This window comes from Mizuhopecten yessoensis, unplaced genomic scaffold (genome assembly GCF_002113885.1).
Source record: "Mizuhopecten yessoensis strain PY_sf001 unplaced genomic scaffold, ASM211388v2 scaffold4883, whole genome shotgun sequence".
Classification (NCBI taxonomy): Eukaryota; Metazoa; Mollusca; class Bivalvia; order Pectinida; family Pectinidae; genus Mizuhopecten; species Mizuhopecten yessoensis.
In genome coordinates, this window is record NW_018405769.1 from 194,998 (window position 1) to 212,779 (window position 17,782).

General features: G+C 38.5%; 2 protein-coding genes across 2 annotated transcripts in view; both read right to left on the bottom strand.

Annotated features, from left to right (window-relative positions):
• Positions 1–397, bottom strand: part of LOC110449993 — a 3,574-nt gene extending 3,177 nt beyond the window's left edge. Inside the window, exon 1 of the mRNA XM_021497191.1 lies at positions 3–397. Within this exon, the coding sequence (XP_021352866.1) occupies positions 3–397 (395 nt within the window). The remainder of the gene's footprint in view (positions 1–2) is intronic.
• A 14,376-nt stretch (positions 398–14,773) lies between these two features.
• On the bottom strand, positions 14,774–15,577 carry LOC110449994. Its single transcript, XM_021497192.1, has 2 exons — positions 15,286–15,577; positions 14,774–15,084 (listed from the first exon to the last, which is right to left on the bottom strand). The coding sequence occupies exons 1-2, from the start codon at positions 15,575–15,577 to the stop codon at positions 14,774–14,776; spliced, it is 603 nt and encodes a 200-aa protein (XP_021352867.1).
• Positions 15,578–17,782: the final 2,205 nt, after the last annotated feature.

Consider the following 17,782-nt stretch of genomic DNA (forward strand, 5'->3'; position numbering starts at 1 on the left):
TTGGTAAAAGAATTCCATAAATGTAAGCCAAGAACCTGAACAACCAGAGCTGATATCTTGTGTGCTTTCCAACATTAGATAGCAATAGTTGAAATTTAGCAGTTTCTGCAATTCTGTCGCCATCAGCCATTTTATAGGAGTCCTCAATATCTCGTAACAGCAATGCACATTTCATAAACGAAGCTCTGTAAAGAGCAATATGATCTGGTGAATCAGCATTCTGTCTGTCAACTCCAAATGTCCACTCATGTTCTCTAATTAGATGTCGTTTCAAAAACCCAACTTTTTTGAATTTTTTGCTGCATTCTCTACACTGGTACCTCTGCTCCACAGCAACAAACAGTTCTTTTATAGCGTCATTTTGGGCATCCAGTTCTAAAGTTTGTGCCTTAACCATTTCCAGATCTACAATTAAAGAAAAAATGTAAAGCCAAAATGGATTAAAAAAACTTCTTGCTACCTTTAAAATCTAAGAATGTACAGTCAAAATGTTCTGACAGCTAAGTAGGGTAATGTTATAACATTCATTCTTTTTCAGATTTGACATTTATAATAAATATTAAAGGGGACATCACGGTGAAGTAACTATATTTTTTGTCTTTTTTTCAAATACTACATAAACATATCAAGTGAGACTCCTGATGGAAAATAACGATCGGATTTGGCTGAAATAGATTCATAACAAGAGGCCCAAGAGGGCCTGTATCGCTCACCTGAATATTTAAGCAGTCATAGCAAAATGTTTTCATTAAATATTATATTGCACTAAAAATACTTCCCCCGCAAACTTTGTTTGCTTCATCTGTTGAAACTACCAGCAAAATATTATTATAAGATTCTATGCTTTTTGATTTTTTTATCAGAAGTTGCTTGACATATTTTTCCCTGTGATCTTGTAAGTAGGTCAATGTCATTTTCCTTCTCAAATTGGTTAGCTCTATTCCAAAAAGCTACCAGCCAAATCTTATCAATCCATTCCTTTTAGTTCTCAAGAACAAATCCATTAAAATGTTGTTGACCTCTATGATCTCTAAAGTAGGTTGAGGTCATTTTCATTTGCAAACTTTGGTGAGCTCTATCCCAGGAAGTCACCAGCCAAATATTATAATTTTATGCCTTTTAATTCTTCAGAAGAAGCTGTTTGAACTGTTTGACATATTTGAACGCTTTGACCTTGAAAGTAGGTCAAGGTCATTTTCATTCGCAAACTTTGTTTGGCTCTGTCCCAGGAAGCCACCTGCCAAATATTAAGATTTTATAACTACCAGTTCTTCAGAAGAAGTCGTTTAAACTGTTTGATATATCTGCCTCATGTGACCTTAAAAAAAGGTCAAGGTCATTTTCATTCGCAAACTTTGTTTGGCTCTGTCCCAGGAAGCCACCTGCCAAATATTAAGATTTTATAACTACCAGTTCTTCAGAAGAAGTCGTTTGAAGTGTTTGACATATTTGACCCCTGTGACCTCGAAAACAGGTCAAGGTCATTTTGGTTCTCAAACTTTGTTGGGCTCCATCCAATGAACCTTTCAGCCAAATATCATGACTCTAGGCCTGTCCGTTCTGAAGAAGAAGTCGTTTGAAGTTTTTGACATATCTGACCCCCGTGACCTTGAAAACAGGTCAAGGTCATTTTCGTTCTCAAACTTTGTTGGGCTCCATCCAATGAACCTTTCAGCCAAATATCATGACTCTAGGCCTGTCCGTTCTTCAGAAGAAGTTGTTTAAAGGAAAAGTTGACGGACGAGGACGGACGGACGGACGACGGACGCCGCGCCACGGCATAAGCTCGCTTGGCACTTCGTGCCAGGTGAGCTAAAAATGATCGAGTTATGATTAATTTATTATTAAGGTCGGCGTCGTGGCATACGTGTGTGAATAGAACACTACAGATCGTAAAGGGACTGCAGACAATATCTCCAATATTAACCTATAATGTAAGCGACATCAGAAGATATGCTATTGATATAACTATGATACACCTTATGCCAAACTTCAGGTAGAAAATTTGAATAAATGACCGAGTAATGATGATTTTGATTATTACGATCGACGGCTTGGCACACGTGTATGAATAGAACTCGACAGATTGTGAAGCGTCTTCAGACAATATCTCTCAAATTAATCGATTAAGTAAGAGACATCGGAAGATATGTTATTCATATAACTATGATACACCTTTATACCAAACTTCAGGTAGATTTGTTAAAATTTAATTTTACGATTTAACGAAGCTATACGCCGTGTCACATATGTGTGCGTAGGGTAAGGCGTCGCATAGGTGAACACAGTTAAACCGAATTATATTGTAGAACTCTCAGCCACACTCTTGAAACGAGCATGTTACCAGACCCTACGGACGTGGACGTGGTTCTACTCAGGGTCCGTAATATGTTCGTGTAACTGATCGATTTAATGTTAGTGTTTAAAAAAAATCCCTAAGTACCTATAAGTTTAAATGAAGGCTACACTAAAATTTAATGGTAATTGTTGTAAAGGTACAGCTGAAAAATACAATCGTTTTAAACTTCTAATGAAATAACTGGCACACATGTGTAAATATCGGTATTTCATACAATCAAATACATTTTGTCTGTATACGTAAGAATAACTGTTTCTCTGTTCAAACTAAAAAAAAATCAAATGTAAATAATTTTCACATCTTGAATCCCGTCCTGTGGGCACACAAGTATTGTGAAAACGTTAAAAAAGTTCTTCATTTAGCATTATTGTCATCAGGTAACTAAGTTACAATTTAACAGGACCGTGCGTTTCGCATGCGATTCGCGCGAACACGTTTTCGCGTCCCTGTTTTTTTTGAGATTGCTGCGGTTTTAGTTATTGTTAACATACCATTCGTAGATGTTAAAAAGTCTGTTTTCTTCCACACATATTTTAGGAACTTGTCAACTCTTCGCGCTTTATCAATTCGCGCCACACAACTGTGCTCAACTTGAAATGCTGCGCGTGCGCGGCCAATTCATAGTCTTCAAGACCATGCAACGATCTTCGTACGTCAGAGTACTGCGATTGTTGAATGGTATCCAAACGCTGAATCAGCTCGGGGACCTTTGATATTTTCCAGTCCCCAAGAAGTTTGATGATGTGATTCATCGATTCGCAATTGTTGTTTTTCCAACCTTTTGGAATTGCAGCATTGCGCAATCTCGATTCAATCACCCTGCGCTTATTCGTTGGTAAAATCTTTACTGACCAATATCTTCCTAAACGTGTTCCATACGACTCGTCAATCGTTTGTCCAATGGTATTGAATTCTTTTATTGAATCACAATTCAATAAAACATCTTCACCAAAGATTGATGACATGATCGGGGCCTTGACTTTATCAGTCATGCCAATTTTAACTGACAAATGTCTCGAAACGTTTTCCTGTATGTGTCGTGTACAGAAAGTAAGCGTGGCATCGGGGAAGTTGGTTTCTATGGCCTTAACTAAAGCTTTCTCTTCGTCAGACCCTATAACGAGGTCACACAGGTCGAAGTCAAGATCTAGGACACTGGCAATATGCGTTAAAAACCGCGAGTACGTGAAAAAGCTGGCATCCCAATGTAAATAAACAGGACCAAGCATAATAGGAGAATTTTCCTTACATTTCCTAACCAAGTTGGGGTTATTAAAAACCAAGGCAGTAACGAAGCATGGTCCAAGTTTAAATGTCCTATCAATTCCTAAAATTGCGCCGTTATTGGTACAAGCGGTTTTCATATCCGTCAGCTGGTTGTCGGATAAAGGATAACTGAAGGGGGTTTCCCTTTTGTAACAATTACTTCTCGTATAAAATTGCTGTCATGGATTTCTTTGAGAACACTTAAACAGTCCGTCCGCCGTATTTTGACTATAACTGTTTGGTTGTTTGTCGTCACTTTTTTTCTGCAAAAGATACTTGGCATTGTGAATTTGCCTAAGGTCTCTGGGTTCATTCATAGAATTTTCCAATGATTTAATGTCGTCTAGAATGACTTCCGGAGCCTGTTTGTTAATTAATCTATCGAGTATCGCCTCCTTTGTAGCGAGGGTTGTGCGCTGAAACTCTTGTTTTGTACGTTTAGAACGGTAATTAAACACATTGTTAAATGTATTCGTAATCGGTTACAGTTAAAATCTAAATTGTTCAATAAATACAATAATGTTATTCTTGACACAGCTGATTAAAGGTGTATCAATATTTATATAGCAATATATTCTATATGTTCACCTGTGACAGAGACGTATAACACATACACTCTCTGCCTATGCGAAGCCCTACCCTACGTACGTACACATGTGGCATGGCGTATAGCTTAATATCTGTACATCGTAGAATTAAATTCACGATAACTCGATAATTTTTCAACAAATCAAATTAAAATTTGGTATATAGTTGTATCATAGTCATATGAATAACATATCTCATGATGTCGCTTACTTTATCATCAATTATTTTAAGAGGTAAATCCTGAAGACGCTTCTTGATCTGTACAGTTTTATTAACACACGTGTGCCAAGCCGACGATAGTAAAATAATAAATTCACGATAACTCAGTCATTTTTCATATATCTAAATGAAATTTGGTATAAAGGTGTATCATAGTTATAAGAATAACATATCTTCTGATGTCGCTTACTTAATCGATTAATTTTAGAGATATAGTTTGAAGACGCTTCTTCATATGTTGAGTTCTATTCACACACGTATGCCACGCCGCCGATCGTAATAATAAATTAATCATAACTCGATATTTTTTTCAAATATCGAGCTGAAATTCCAATACCTATATTTATAAGTTTGGTTAGTCACATGGTAACGGGGATCTTTCATATCGAGCCCCAAACATACTTTCGACATATGCACTCCGTCGCCGCATGGAAGTTTTGTCGGAATTTCTTTACCTATGGTTGTAATGGTCGAGGGTTTTTCCAGCGTCCTGTAATACCAAAGGTAGTACAAGATACTGGAGATGTGCGCACACATTCCCATCGTTCTCTCTCCAACTGGGCACTGGCAGCAGTAGTCCTTTATTGGGGCCTCAACATCGGGTGAAACGGTGAACCGTATCCAAACGTTATATTTCGTTTGGCATTTGTGTCGAGAATGTATTTGACATCGGAGAAGGTCTGGGGAGTGCTGGTAAAGCCACACCTCATAGTCTCCGTCATCACTTAAATGTTCGGCGATGTAACCAGGAGCCAGAGATATCTGATACGTTCCACACGTAATGGTTCTCAAGTAATCAAGATCGAGACGGGGAAACAGTACGGAAGATGCATCCATCTTGACAAACTCGGACCTTGCCCGTCTAGATAGATCCGGATCTGTCTTGACTCTCTGAGCTAAACCATTCGGTGTTGTCAAACGGTCCTTCATACGTTCAGCCATTAGCCTATCTTTGGCATCTCTCTCTGGAGATCTCTGGTAGATCGGTCCTCTAATACCATTCAGACAGGCTGTGACGGTTCGAAGCAAAGCCTCGATGACATTGATAAAGCTGTTAGACACCAATTGCGTTCGGAAGAACGTCCAGTGTTTCAGACGACCATGATAGGATTCCACAATCCACCTCGATTTGGTGATAGTTCTGTCAAGATTTGCTTGGACGTCAGAATGTTGACTTTGACCGGGTTTCAGGTATGACGGCATGCTAGCATTGAGGCCAGAGGCTTCGAGAACTGGTAGGACATCTCTAAAACCTCGGTCAACGACAACGTTGTCGTCTGGTTGTAGCCAAGTAACTAGCTTGTCCATGACTTTTTTTGTAATTGTAGCATCATTTTCGCTGCCAGTGAATGGTCCTACTGTGTCCAGAATGTAGCCATCTGGTAAGGCGATGCTCATGAATTTGAGATAGTTTCTCTTCTTCTGGCCACAGTAGGACATTCTCTGGAGCTTGTGGTCGGAGCTTTTCTGGATATAAATATAGGTGCCATCTAATATGGCAGTGGCTTTATCTCCAAAAAATGCTTCTGAAAAGACAGTATTGTGCCCGAGCAACTGTTCTCTTGTCAAGTGATCCGGACCTAGAAATTGTGGGACTATCGATGTGTCTAATGCCTGTACTATGGAGTGGAAAGTTTTGGACACACTTGACTTGGAAATTCCAAAAAGAGAAGAACACTGACTCCAGGAAATGTCGGTTTTCAGTTTTACCCAGAACAGTAATAGAGCATCGTGTGTAGTCTTGGTATATATACCAGATGAAAGATATGGGGAACAGTGCGAGTGGATTTCGAGGAACTGATCTTTGGACCAACCTGTCCAGGCCATGCATGCCGAGTCATCAAGAGAAGAAAAGCTTATTGTAAACGCAGACTGGTTCTGTGAAAGGACGTGCGACACCTCTAGGAGGTCATTAATGATTTCGGACGATTTTGATGGTAACTGAGATTCCAAGGAACCTCTACCATCAAGGACAACCTCTGTAGACGGATCTAAGTCGTTACCAATAAGGTGAATGGAGCAGACGCGGGATGAGGTGGGACACCACAGTTTGTGTGAATAGATCAGGTGATGTCTTGCACGTTTTGGTAAGACTGATGATTTTGTTCCATTTCTTGCAAAGGTAACAAGACAGAGACAGCATTTTTTGTGTGAAGATGATCCATTCAAAAGATCATGAAGGGTCAGCAACGGCAGGATATGGGACGGGGAGTCGTCTTCTTCCTCTATTTCCTGGTTCTGCTCGGGTTCAGGTTCAGGCTGATTTTTGTTCCGAAGATACTTCATGTAGCACTTCTGGCAAATAAGTGCTTGTTCCTTTGCTGACATCAATCCTTGTTGCACCAGCGTATCTAGGAGCCATTTATATTGTGGACTATTTACATTGCGTGCACTTCTGTTCTTATTGCCACTACGTTTCTTGAAGTATACTTGACACCCTTCTCCAACACATTTACCCTCCATCTTGAAACAATAACGATTGGTTTATGAAGCGTCGATAAAGTAACAAAATAGCAAGCCACCGATGATTGCTGTAAACAGCTAATACTTAGTAGTTTGGTACAATTATGCGAAAATGTGTGATAAATAACGAACAACTAATTACACAAAATAACAAGACAATATAATAAATCACATTCAATACCTCCAAGAAGCGCAGAATTGATTGATTACTTAGAACAAAATAAAGTATTTCATATGGATAATCTATCTATTCGATGTGGCGTGGTCGGCAGGCACAAAGAAAGTGAGACAAGTCAGGGTCCCAACCCTGACAGAGCCACAACGCTTTGGAGATGGGACAATAAAACAAGGAAAGTGAGACAAGAATAGCTAGCGTCGAGTCAATGATTCCGTAAACGTATAGACAAAGACAAGAAGATACGGATAAATGTACAAGGCCACACGATCAGAAAATTCAGAAGAGGACAACTTGAGATAGAACAGTATTCATGTATCAGGGTGTCCTCAGTGTAAATCTTTATATCGATACTGTTTATTTAGTCGTTACACATCATAAAACTGTCATGAAAATATCCGCTCTGATATTCAATATAAAAGTTTGTATATAATAAGCTATATAATAGGGTTTCAGACAAGGTTGTTACTCATTTCCCCTTTTCTTTCAATTTACAACCACATTCAGGCGGCGATATGAGAACGTTCCACCACATGGAATTAGCTGATTTTTGGTACACATATGAAACAAGTAAAGCTCTATCCGATTTTCTGATGGAAATTTGCATCCAAAACTATATAACGGGAGAAAATTGCAATTTTATGGCATTTTTCTTCATAATTGTGTCTCTGCAAGTGCATTTTCATCCGAGAATTATTTTTTTTATGTTTTATGAATAAACACGATGTTTTGGAAAAATTTATCAAAAGAAATTTATACTATGTTGCGAATTACAATTTCGAGATAACCTTCTTTTATTTACGAACTTATGTCTTTGATGCTGAAATTGACAACTTTATAAAAATACATTTTCACTGAAATTATGAAATCTGGGTGTCGGAAAGGTGTAAATTTATTCTTCGGAAAAGTAAAAAACAGTAGTTGAGCTAGATAAGAAATTATACGGGGGCAGGCTCCTATGGAGAATTAACATTATTAGTAACCGGCCCTTTGGAATATATATCAATAAAAGCCTAACTAATAACATATCTTCTTATGTCACTTACTTTAGCGGGTAATTGTAACGATATTATCTGGCGACGCTTTCTTCACTTTACATGTTTAAACACACATGTGCCACGCTGCGATCGTAAAAATTCAATTCAGCATAACTCGGTCATTTTATCAAATATCAAATTAAAATTTGGTACAGAGGTGTATTATAGTCATATTAACAACATATCTTCTGATTTCGCTTACTTCATTCAGTATTTTCTAGAATTTGTCTGGCGACACTTGTTGTCACTTGAAGACGCTTGTTGTCGGTTGAAGACGCTTTTAAGTGAGACCGCATAAGAGAGAGGACAACTGGTGTGGCGTCACGGCTCACAGCCTAACGTCTGCTGCACCGTCATTGTGTGTAAACACACACAGACCCCTGAATTCACCTGGCGTTACACAGACTTACAAGTTTAAATATTTTCGTTGTGAACTGGTAAAATTCAAAGATAGTCTGTCTAATTATTCTTCTTTATCACCATTATCATTATGTTGTCAATGTCAGCTGTAAGCAATGGGAAATATATTTTGTATGATGTGCCAGGTGACGGGAATTGCTTCTTCCATTGCCTGAGTCTTGCCATTGAAGGCGATCTTTTATACTCTATGTTCTGTCTTCTCTTGTTGTATATAGATTTATCGACTACTTGGGGCTCCTCGTGGTCTGACTGGGAAAAAAAAATATGGCAGCGCCCTACATGTAGGCATGCTACATATTCTTATTTATAACCTTTTGGTTAAACTGTGCTATTTCACACTTTGTTAGTATTTCTTCAAATTATAATGATGCTTAGTTTATTATTTGCAGTAACAATTTATGTAATTTCTGCATAATCCAGGTAGAAATAGGGATAATATAAGTCGCCATAATTGTCATAACCTAACTTAGCTAGAAGTATTGAATAATTCACCATACGATACATATAAATTTACCTTTCCAGTTCTCGGTGAGGACTTTAGGACTATTTGTTTTGTATTTTCTAGATAACCCCTAACCTACCGAATGGTTTACCTGGTTTCTTGTTAGTTATTTACATAGAATCGTATATGTTTATCGGATAGAACTTTTTGGAAGATAAATATGATGATTTCGATGAGATGGGATATGTTCGGTGATATTTGAATCGGACAGATTCATGTACAGAAATTGTATGCGATATAATTATATAATTACAGTATAGGCTTTCTTGATATGTGTACATGTTTATACAGAGATAGAAGACTGTTTGGTAAGATTTGTTTATGATTTGTTGTAGCATTTCACCGCTTCATATCCATGTGGGGTCTGTACCAGACAACGTTAACTGCTTTTGTCATCTGTACCAGATACATGTTGATTTTCGGAAAAATGGACAAATTGGTGACACTATCTGTGATTGTGGTTCATATCGTGCGACAGAATACTCTAGAAGGCACAGAAGTTCTATATGCAATTTCATTTTTAACAACTGGGATGAATCGAAACATGAGGCAGTCTTGGGTCATGGTTTCTCTGCTATTCCGAATAGATTCACGTACTGGGACAACATGATAAAACACCAGGGGTGGGCTACAGCATGTGAACTTAAAGCTGCAGCAAAACAGATGGGGCTAAATATGAATGTATGGTTGCAAGGCAAAACAGCTGATAACAAAACCATTTTCATACAAAATATTAAGATAAGGAACTGTAGTTTACTAAAACAAAAGCTGCGCTCTTTCCAGGCATTACATGTTTTTATTTTATTTTTTTATATTTTATAGTCTATGTTGCGTTTTTGTTAAAAGAAGGGGGTTGTAAGCCCGGCTTGTTTGCTACATAGCCTGAGAAGTATACAATACAGCACCGCTTCGACTTAACCGCGATAGGAATTTAAAGTTTTTCCGAGCATGCGCAGAAATAAATACATAATTGTGCATAAAATGAGATAACAGAGGTGCAAAGTGCGAATGCTATAAACGGGAGCTGTGTAAATCTAGCTTTGCGAACGCAGGTTCTTATTTTTCTACAGCAAGTATAACTAACACCAATATGAAATATTATCAATAACTTTAGTTAATATATTTGAAATTAATTATTATATTAACGCATACATTTTAAAAGATTGGTATTAGAAAGCACACATTACTATATACTAAAATGGCTGGAATAATCCCGAGTTATAAACATTTCCGAAAGAAACTCGAGTGTTCCGAAGAGACATTGAATTGGGAACTTATGTTTGTGAAGTTGCTGGGTTTAATTATTTAAATGACAATTGGATAGGTTTTGCTGGCCTAAAAGAAATAGGGTCACAGAAATAGTTCTTATTAGTGAGAATATCTGTATTTCATTAGTCTGTTGCATGTCATTGTTAACCACAGTGAAACAAATGAAAGTAGTTTGTAAAAGGATTTACACAGATGCAGATGTAATTATGCCAAACGCGGTAAAAGCGCTGACTTATTATGATAATCAGTCACCACATACTCAAATAAAAAGTGTGATTTCGAAATTCATCTTGATTTATGTTATTGTTCGTACACAGCTTCGTTGAAAAAATATAGTTTTGTTTTGTTTGGGGAGATGGGGGGGGGGGGGGGGGGGGGGGGGCGAGTTGTTATTTGTTTTTATATTAATAATGAGGAATTCTTGTTTACTGTGACATGTGTCTACCTATTCAAGATATCCCGTTAGTTCTAAGTTTAGGGTTGATAACTTTACAGGAATTTTCATGTACGGATACAGAAAGTTGATGTCAGAATTTGTTTGTTTGTTTGTTTGTTTATGTTTAACGGCCCATCGACGGCTGTGGTCAATTAGGGCCATGGTGATTTATTGATCTATTTTACTTTTTTAACAAACATGTGAATAGCGAAGATAAAATCAGATAAAATGGTTCATTTTTAAAAGTATTCGCATTGTATGTGTAGATAATAAAAAATAATAAAAGGGGGTTAAAATAATAAAAGAGATAACGAATAGATGATATGGAATATGCGATATATATATAACGTCAAAAATGATAAGGTGGGTTAAAAGACATCAGAGTCTATAAAATAGACCGATGTCTTTCAAATAGTTAAATAATGCCTTCGAATCCACGGAACTGAAAAGTGTTTTCATATCCGGGACTCGGAAGTAGTTATCACGAATGTGTTTAAAATCGGAACATTCTATTAAAAAATGCTCCACTGTAAATGGAGTGTCACATGCGTGGCATGAAGGTATATCTTCTCGTTTTAAAAGGTACGAATGAGTAGGATATGTGTGCCCAGTGCGGAGCCGAGCGAGGACAACTTCCTCTCTACGATCTTTCCGACTGGGAATAGATGTTTTAAGTTTCGGTTGTATCTTAAAAAGTTTGTTGTTGGTCTCCAGAGACCAGCGTTTCTGCCATTCATTTTGAATGGCTGTACGAATAGTAGGTTTAAAATCTGTGTATGGTAGTTTGATATTTGTTTGTTCGAGATTCAATGCATTTTTTGCTTCCCTGTCAGCAAATTCGTTGCCTTTTATTCCGACATGGCTCGGAATCCATAGTAAAGTTATTTTAGACTTTTTTAATATACGAGATATTCGAAGAGCAAGGTTTTGTACGATTGTGTTTTTAGGATCTCGTAACTGTAAACTCTGTAGGACAGATAGAGAGTCTGAACAAATAATTGCCTTTTTAATGCGGTGTTCATCGATATGGTCGAGGGCCAAACCAATGGCGCATGCTTCAGCAGAAAAGATGGAGGCGCCGTCTGGTAGTCGGACTGAAGTGCAAGTATTGGCAGTACAGCAGGCTGCTGCCACTTTCTCACCTTCTTTGGAGCCATCGGTGTAAAGTTGTGTATGAGAAGGGTAATTCGAAATGCATTCCCGAAAGGAGGATTTGTGTTCTTCGGGCATAACACTTGATTTCCCTCGCTCATGTAATGTAAAGTTAAAATCGGGGGTTTGAATGGTCCACGGAGGAACATCAGATATGTTAAATTCAGCTATGTCCGTCAATTTTATGTTGAGTTCTTGCAGGAAATTCAAAATTCGGATACCAAATGTTGGCAGAAGTTTTTGGTTTTGCGTAAATATGTTTTGGTATTTGGGGTTGAATACTTGGTTGAAAGCAGGATTTTTAGGGTTTGATTTTAATTGAGTTGCAAATTGTAATGAAAGTTTTATTCTTCTGTCATAAAGGGATGGTTCATTTGCTTCCACGTACAGGCTTTTTACAGGTGTTGTTCGAAAAGCTCCCAGGGCAAGACGTAGCCCTTGGTTATGGATTGGATCTAGCATCTGAAGGTACGAACTGCGCGCTGACCCGTATACCATAGAACCATAATCCAGTTTTGTTCGAATAAGTGATCTGTATAGGCGCAAAAGCATTTCACGATCCGCTCCCCAATCAGTATGAGAAAGGACTCGTATAATGTTTAACGCCTTGGAACACTTATCCTTCAGATACTTTATATGTGGTATGAAAGAGAGTTTCGAATCAAAAATGAGGCCGAGAAATTTAGTCTGTTCAACAACAGGAATTCTAGTGCCATCGAGTGTTAGATTTGGGTCATTGTGTGCTTTTCGTTTTTGACAGAAATGCATGCACACAGTTTTGGATTTAGAGAATTTGAAGCCGTTTTCGTCTGCCCAATTTTGTAGTTTGTTTAAACTCTGTTGAAGTTGTCGTTCTATCGTGTGCATGTTCTTAGATCTGTAACAGATCAAGAAGTCATCCACAAATAACGACCCTTCTGTTGATTGACCAAGACATTTGACTATATCATTGATTTTAAGACCAAACAGTGTGACTGATAGGATTCCACCCTGTGGGACTCCCATTTCCTGTTTAGACGTTTCAGAAAAAGTTGAACCAACACGGACTTTGAAGTGTCTATCTGATAGGTAATTAGATATAAAATTGGGAAGGTTTCCACGTACGCCAAGGTCGTGAAGATCTTTCATGATGCCATACTGCCATGTAGTATCATAGGCCTTCTCAAGATCGAAGAACACAGCGACAAGGTGTTCTTTCTTGGCGAAAGCCTCTCGAATGAACGTCTCTAATCTGATGAGATGGTCATTTGTCCCTCTTCTATTTCTAAAGCCACTTTGAAGAGGGGATATTATATCGTTGGCCTCAAGAAACCAAACCAGTCTAGTGTTTATCATTCGTTCTAAAGTTTTACATACACAACTAGTCAGAGAGATAGGACGATAGTTGTTTGGGTCAGTAGCATCCTTTCCCGGTTTTGGGATAGGTATAATTGTGGAGTTCTTCCACGAATCGGGAATCTTTCCGGAAGCGTAAACTTGGTTGAATATGTAAAGAAGGCATGTTAGTGAAGAGTCCGGTAAGTGCTTTAGAAATTGATATGGAATATCATCAGGACCTGAAGCAGTGTCCTGTGATTTTCTAAGCGAATCAACAAGTTCTGGTAGGGTAAATTAATTGTTCATTATAACTTTCTTTGTTTGATGATTTGAAATTGAGCCGTTTCTTTTCTCTTTTTTTTTTTTAAAGACTGGAATTTTTGGGAGTGGTTTAAAGGGGATGAGTTTTTAGCTATGTTTTTTGCAAATACATCAGCAATTTCAGTCATAGACGAGAAAATTTTGTTTTTATTGATACGGTGGGAGGATGTTACCTTTTTCTTTTTCCCACTTATTTTCCAAATCATATCCCATACTTTTTTTGAGGACGTGTTTGATGATATCTTGGATACATATTCTGTCCAGCTGTTTCTTTTGTCAATTTTAATTGATCGCCGAGCCTTTGCCCGCCAAATTTTAAATTCACTGTAGTTTGAAGCAGTTGGGCAATTGAAGTAGCGTCTTAGAGCAGCTGCCCGATTACTGTGTGTTTTAAAAGATTCTTCATATTAAAGGAACTTCGTAGGTTTTGGAGCGGATTTTGGAATTGTCTTTTGGGCAATAGAAGTGAGTGTTTCAGTAAAAGTTTTGATAGGGTCGTCGAGGTTAATACATTTGTCTATGGTTAGTTTTTCAATGCACATGTGTTGGAATTTGGCCCAATCTGCTTTGTGCATATTCCATCGAGGTAGAGGATCATCAAGAGGAGTCCCAATATTCTTAAGAAAAATTGGGAAGTGGTCACTCCCACAAAGATCATCATTTACCCTCCAGTCATAGTCAAGTAAAATGGATGGATGGCATAATGATAGATCAATGTGGGTACGAGAGCCTGAAGCAGGGTGTAAATAAGTAGGGGTATTGTTGTTAAAAAGGCACAAGGTTTTTTCTCTAAATTCCTCAATACGTCTTCCTCTCTCGTCTGTGTTGGGAGAGCCCAACAGGCTATTATGACCATTAAAATCACCGAGGATTATGAATGGTGTTGGGAGCTGGGAGACGAGATTATTGAGTTGCTCACAAGTGAAAACAATACTCGGAGGGAGATAAATTGAACATACGGATATTTGCCTGTGTAATGATGCACAGACAGCAACAGCCTGTAAATTTGTGTTTAACTTGATCATTCTGTGAGGAATATTTTTATGGACAGCTACCGCTGCGCCACCTGCTGCTCTGCTAACTACAGTTGGAATGTTAGTGTAGAGTGAGAAATTTCTAAGCGTGATTGGGTTTTTGAGCATGATTTCTTGTAGACAAAAAATGGCGGGTCTAAATTCTTTTGATAGATTCTGAAATTCTTCTATATTTGCCTTTAATCCGCGGATGTTCCATTGGATAATTGTATTATTTATCTTTTGCTATTTTGGCTGGATTTCGATCGAGTCGAAGCACGAGGCGCTAAGGCAATCGTCTCCATCTCATCATCGTAATCTAGAAGGACATTGAACCGGTTTGTCGGGTCCTCTGATCCTTTGCCAAAGGTGACATTCAGATCAGGTCCATCAGATTCGCCCCTCGCTATTCTAATTTTTTTCCTAGGTCTGTTGGTAGGTGATGTTACGTCTTGCCTCATTTGGGACCGAGGAACAGATATGAGTGAGCGAGATCGCTGCAACCCCATCTGTGCCCTAGATGGGCCAACCTTTGGAGGGTTTTCTCCTGAATAGGAAGGTGTTTTTGATGGTGGTGCTGGTTTTGATGGTGTTGCTGGTTTTGATGGTGTTGCTGGTTTTGATGAAGATGGTGTTTTTGAGAGTGATGCTGCTTTTGACAGGTTGTTTGGTTTGGTTGATTTGGTTGGTTTGGTTAAAGTCGTGAAACGGGATGGGTCCCCCGTGAGGATTTTCAAGTCCTGTTGACCAGCCATGTCTGGGACTTGTGAGCCCCAGGCAGGTATGTCTTCAGAAACTTGAACTGAAGCATCCTTGACAGTGACACTGTTAACCGGCGCCTTGCCTCGAGTCACTTGTGCGTAAGAGGATGTAGCAATGTCTGCACTCCCGACTATCCTCCTGGCCTCGGGGAAAGAGACACCTCGGGTGTATTTAACCCGTAATATCTCCCTCTCCTGGCTCCAGGTAGGGCAGTCGCGAGAAGTGGCAGCGTGCTTCCCCTCACAGATGACACAGTGCAGGTTGGCGATGTCAGTCATTTTGTTCGGTGTGACCCTCACGGCCACAATACTGGCAGATCGCTTTTCGTCTACATCGCTTTTCGTGATGACCGTACTTCTGACAGTTTCGGCATCGCAAATGGGATGTAGACGGAAACGTTGTACCTCTGGTATCCGATTGTTATTATATGGGGTAGTGTTGGTGTTGAAAAAGTGATGATGAAGGTGTTTGTTTTGATAGTATCATTGTTTCTCCTGATCACCATACGCCTCACCTCAGAGACCGGGACGCTCTCCTCCTGGAAATATGCCAGCATGTCTTCATCGGTGTCATTGCGCAAGGCTGGGCACCTGATTACCCCCTTACTGCAATTAAGTGATGAGTGTGGTTTCACACTGACACCGATGCCGCCAAAACTGGTTGTTCCGAGTAGGTTCACCGCCTGTTGTTGGCGATAAACCTCTATAAGGAGATCGCCCGATCCCAATGGCTTAACAGATTTCACATCCCCTGCGATTCCCTGGATGCCCTTCCTCAACAGAAGTGTCGACAACGCGGCCGTTGTTTTACCACTCTGTGTGGAGGTCATCACAAGGAATTGCGGGAATGGGGTGTTCTGTGTTGCGTTTTGTGTTTTTTTTGAGCTTGGTTCATCGTTCCTGATTTTGTTATGTCCGTCGTTTTAGTGGTTTTTATCTTTACCCATGTGTATATTTGTTTGTTTCACGTTCTATGCCTCCACCCGCCACGGAGCCCAACAAGGGGACACTGGTGTGACGCGGATATCCAGCGCCAAGTGTCGGAGATACATAGAATAGTATACACGAGATGCAACCCACGGCAAACAGTTTGGCTCAAATTGGAGCTACTGTGAAAGCCTTCTGCTACGATGACGCCCAGCGCGCCACAATCATACCCCCGAAATGATCACATACGCACTGAGCACTAACGTACCCAGTCTCGGGACGTGGACCCAGCTTTCTTGGAGGCGCAGATGTCAGAAAGACTTAAAGCTGAGTTAGTTGATTCAACATTGAATCATTCACATCACTTGTATTGCTTGTTGTAAGCAAAAGTTATTGATTTTTGCTGATTATTCTGTGTTATAAGTTCATGCTTTAAAGTTTGTGCTCATGTATTTTGTGAGTAAACAGATAAAGGACATGTACAACTGTTCAGTGTTCCTCTAAACCAATGAAATTAGTTAACCTCCCCCACCCACCCCAAGCAGTTGTATATAAATTGTTCAGATTGTTTCCCATTTTTCAAAGACTCCTATTGGTTAATTTAGATCTGGTGGTAAAGAACCTTGCAATTTACCAGATATAACCAAATCTAAAATACACAGAGAATATTTATAATGAAATACAATTAATCATACCCAGAACTGCTTATTTTTACATTTGATCTAATTGACCTCTCTAGGTTAATTATAAGTCCAAGAAAAAAATCATAATAAATTATACTTTAAGGACAATGTTTTTATCAGGAATATACTATGTATGTGTACATTTCTCTTTAGCAAGGTTATTTTATTATATCGAATTAATCTTATCATCTTTATTAATGAAAAGTGACTGGCACTGGATCATAAACTAGGGAACTTAGATATAATTTCAAAAATGAATGTCCTATTTTTCAGTTCCTTTTCCACATGAATTTTATCACACAGGGGAGCATATGGCAACTGGACTTTTTCCCAGAGGTTTGAAGTAGATTCCAAGAGCAATATTCAGTTTACGGACACATGCACTTTAAATTTGGGCTCAAGACTTAAAAACTTTTTAATAATAATATCTAGGATAGTAATTTCAGCCCGAAAAACAAAACAAAAATTTGAACCAGAACAAATTCTGTTTGAGAATAAAAAACTGTTTAAAATATATAAATATATATATATATATAGCACTGACACTCAATCCATATTGATATTCAATATTAGAAATTTGAATATTTTTGCTGTGCATAATTATTTCCACTATCTACAACCTATAGGGACATGTCAAATACTACCAGGTTGTCAGGTACGCATTTATATACACAATGGAAGATATTAAATATAATAAATGGGCATCACAGTATATATACATATATTATAAAAGCAGAAAAAGTATCCTTACGGACGAAGAACTAATATCAACAACGCGTCTTTAGTACTTTCATCTCTTATAGGAGATTCTTCAGACCGTTTATTTCAAGTATATATGTTGTGACGTCATACACTATGAGGTCACATAATAGTT

Excerpts from the sequence above, each read along its gene's own strand:
- LOC110449994 (XM_021497192.1), bottom strand. The coding sequence starts at position 15,577 with ATGACTGACATCGCCAACCTGCACTGTGTCATCTGTGAGGGGAAGCAC. Across the intron at positions 15,085-15,285 it reads ACAAGTCCCAGACATGGCTG|GAGAAAACCCTCCAAAGGTT; the intron begins GTCAACAGGACT and ends CTTCCTATTCAG.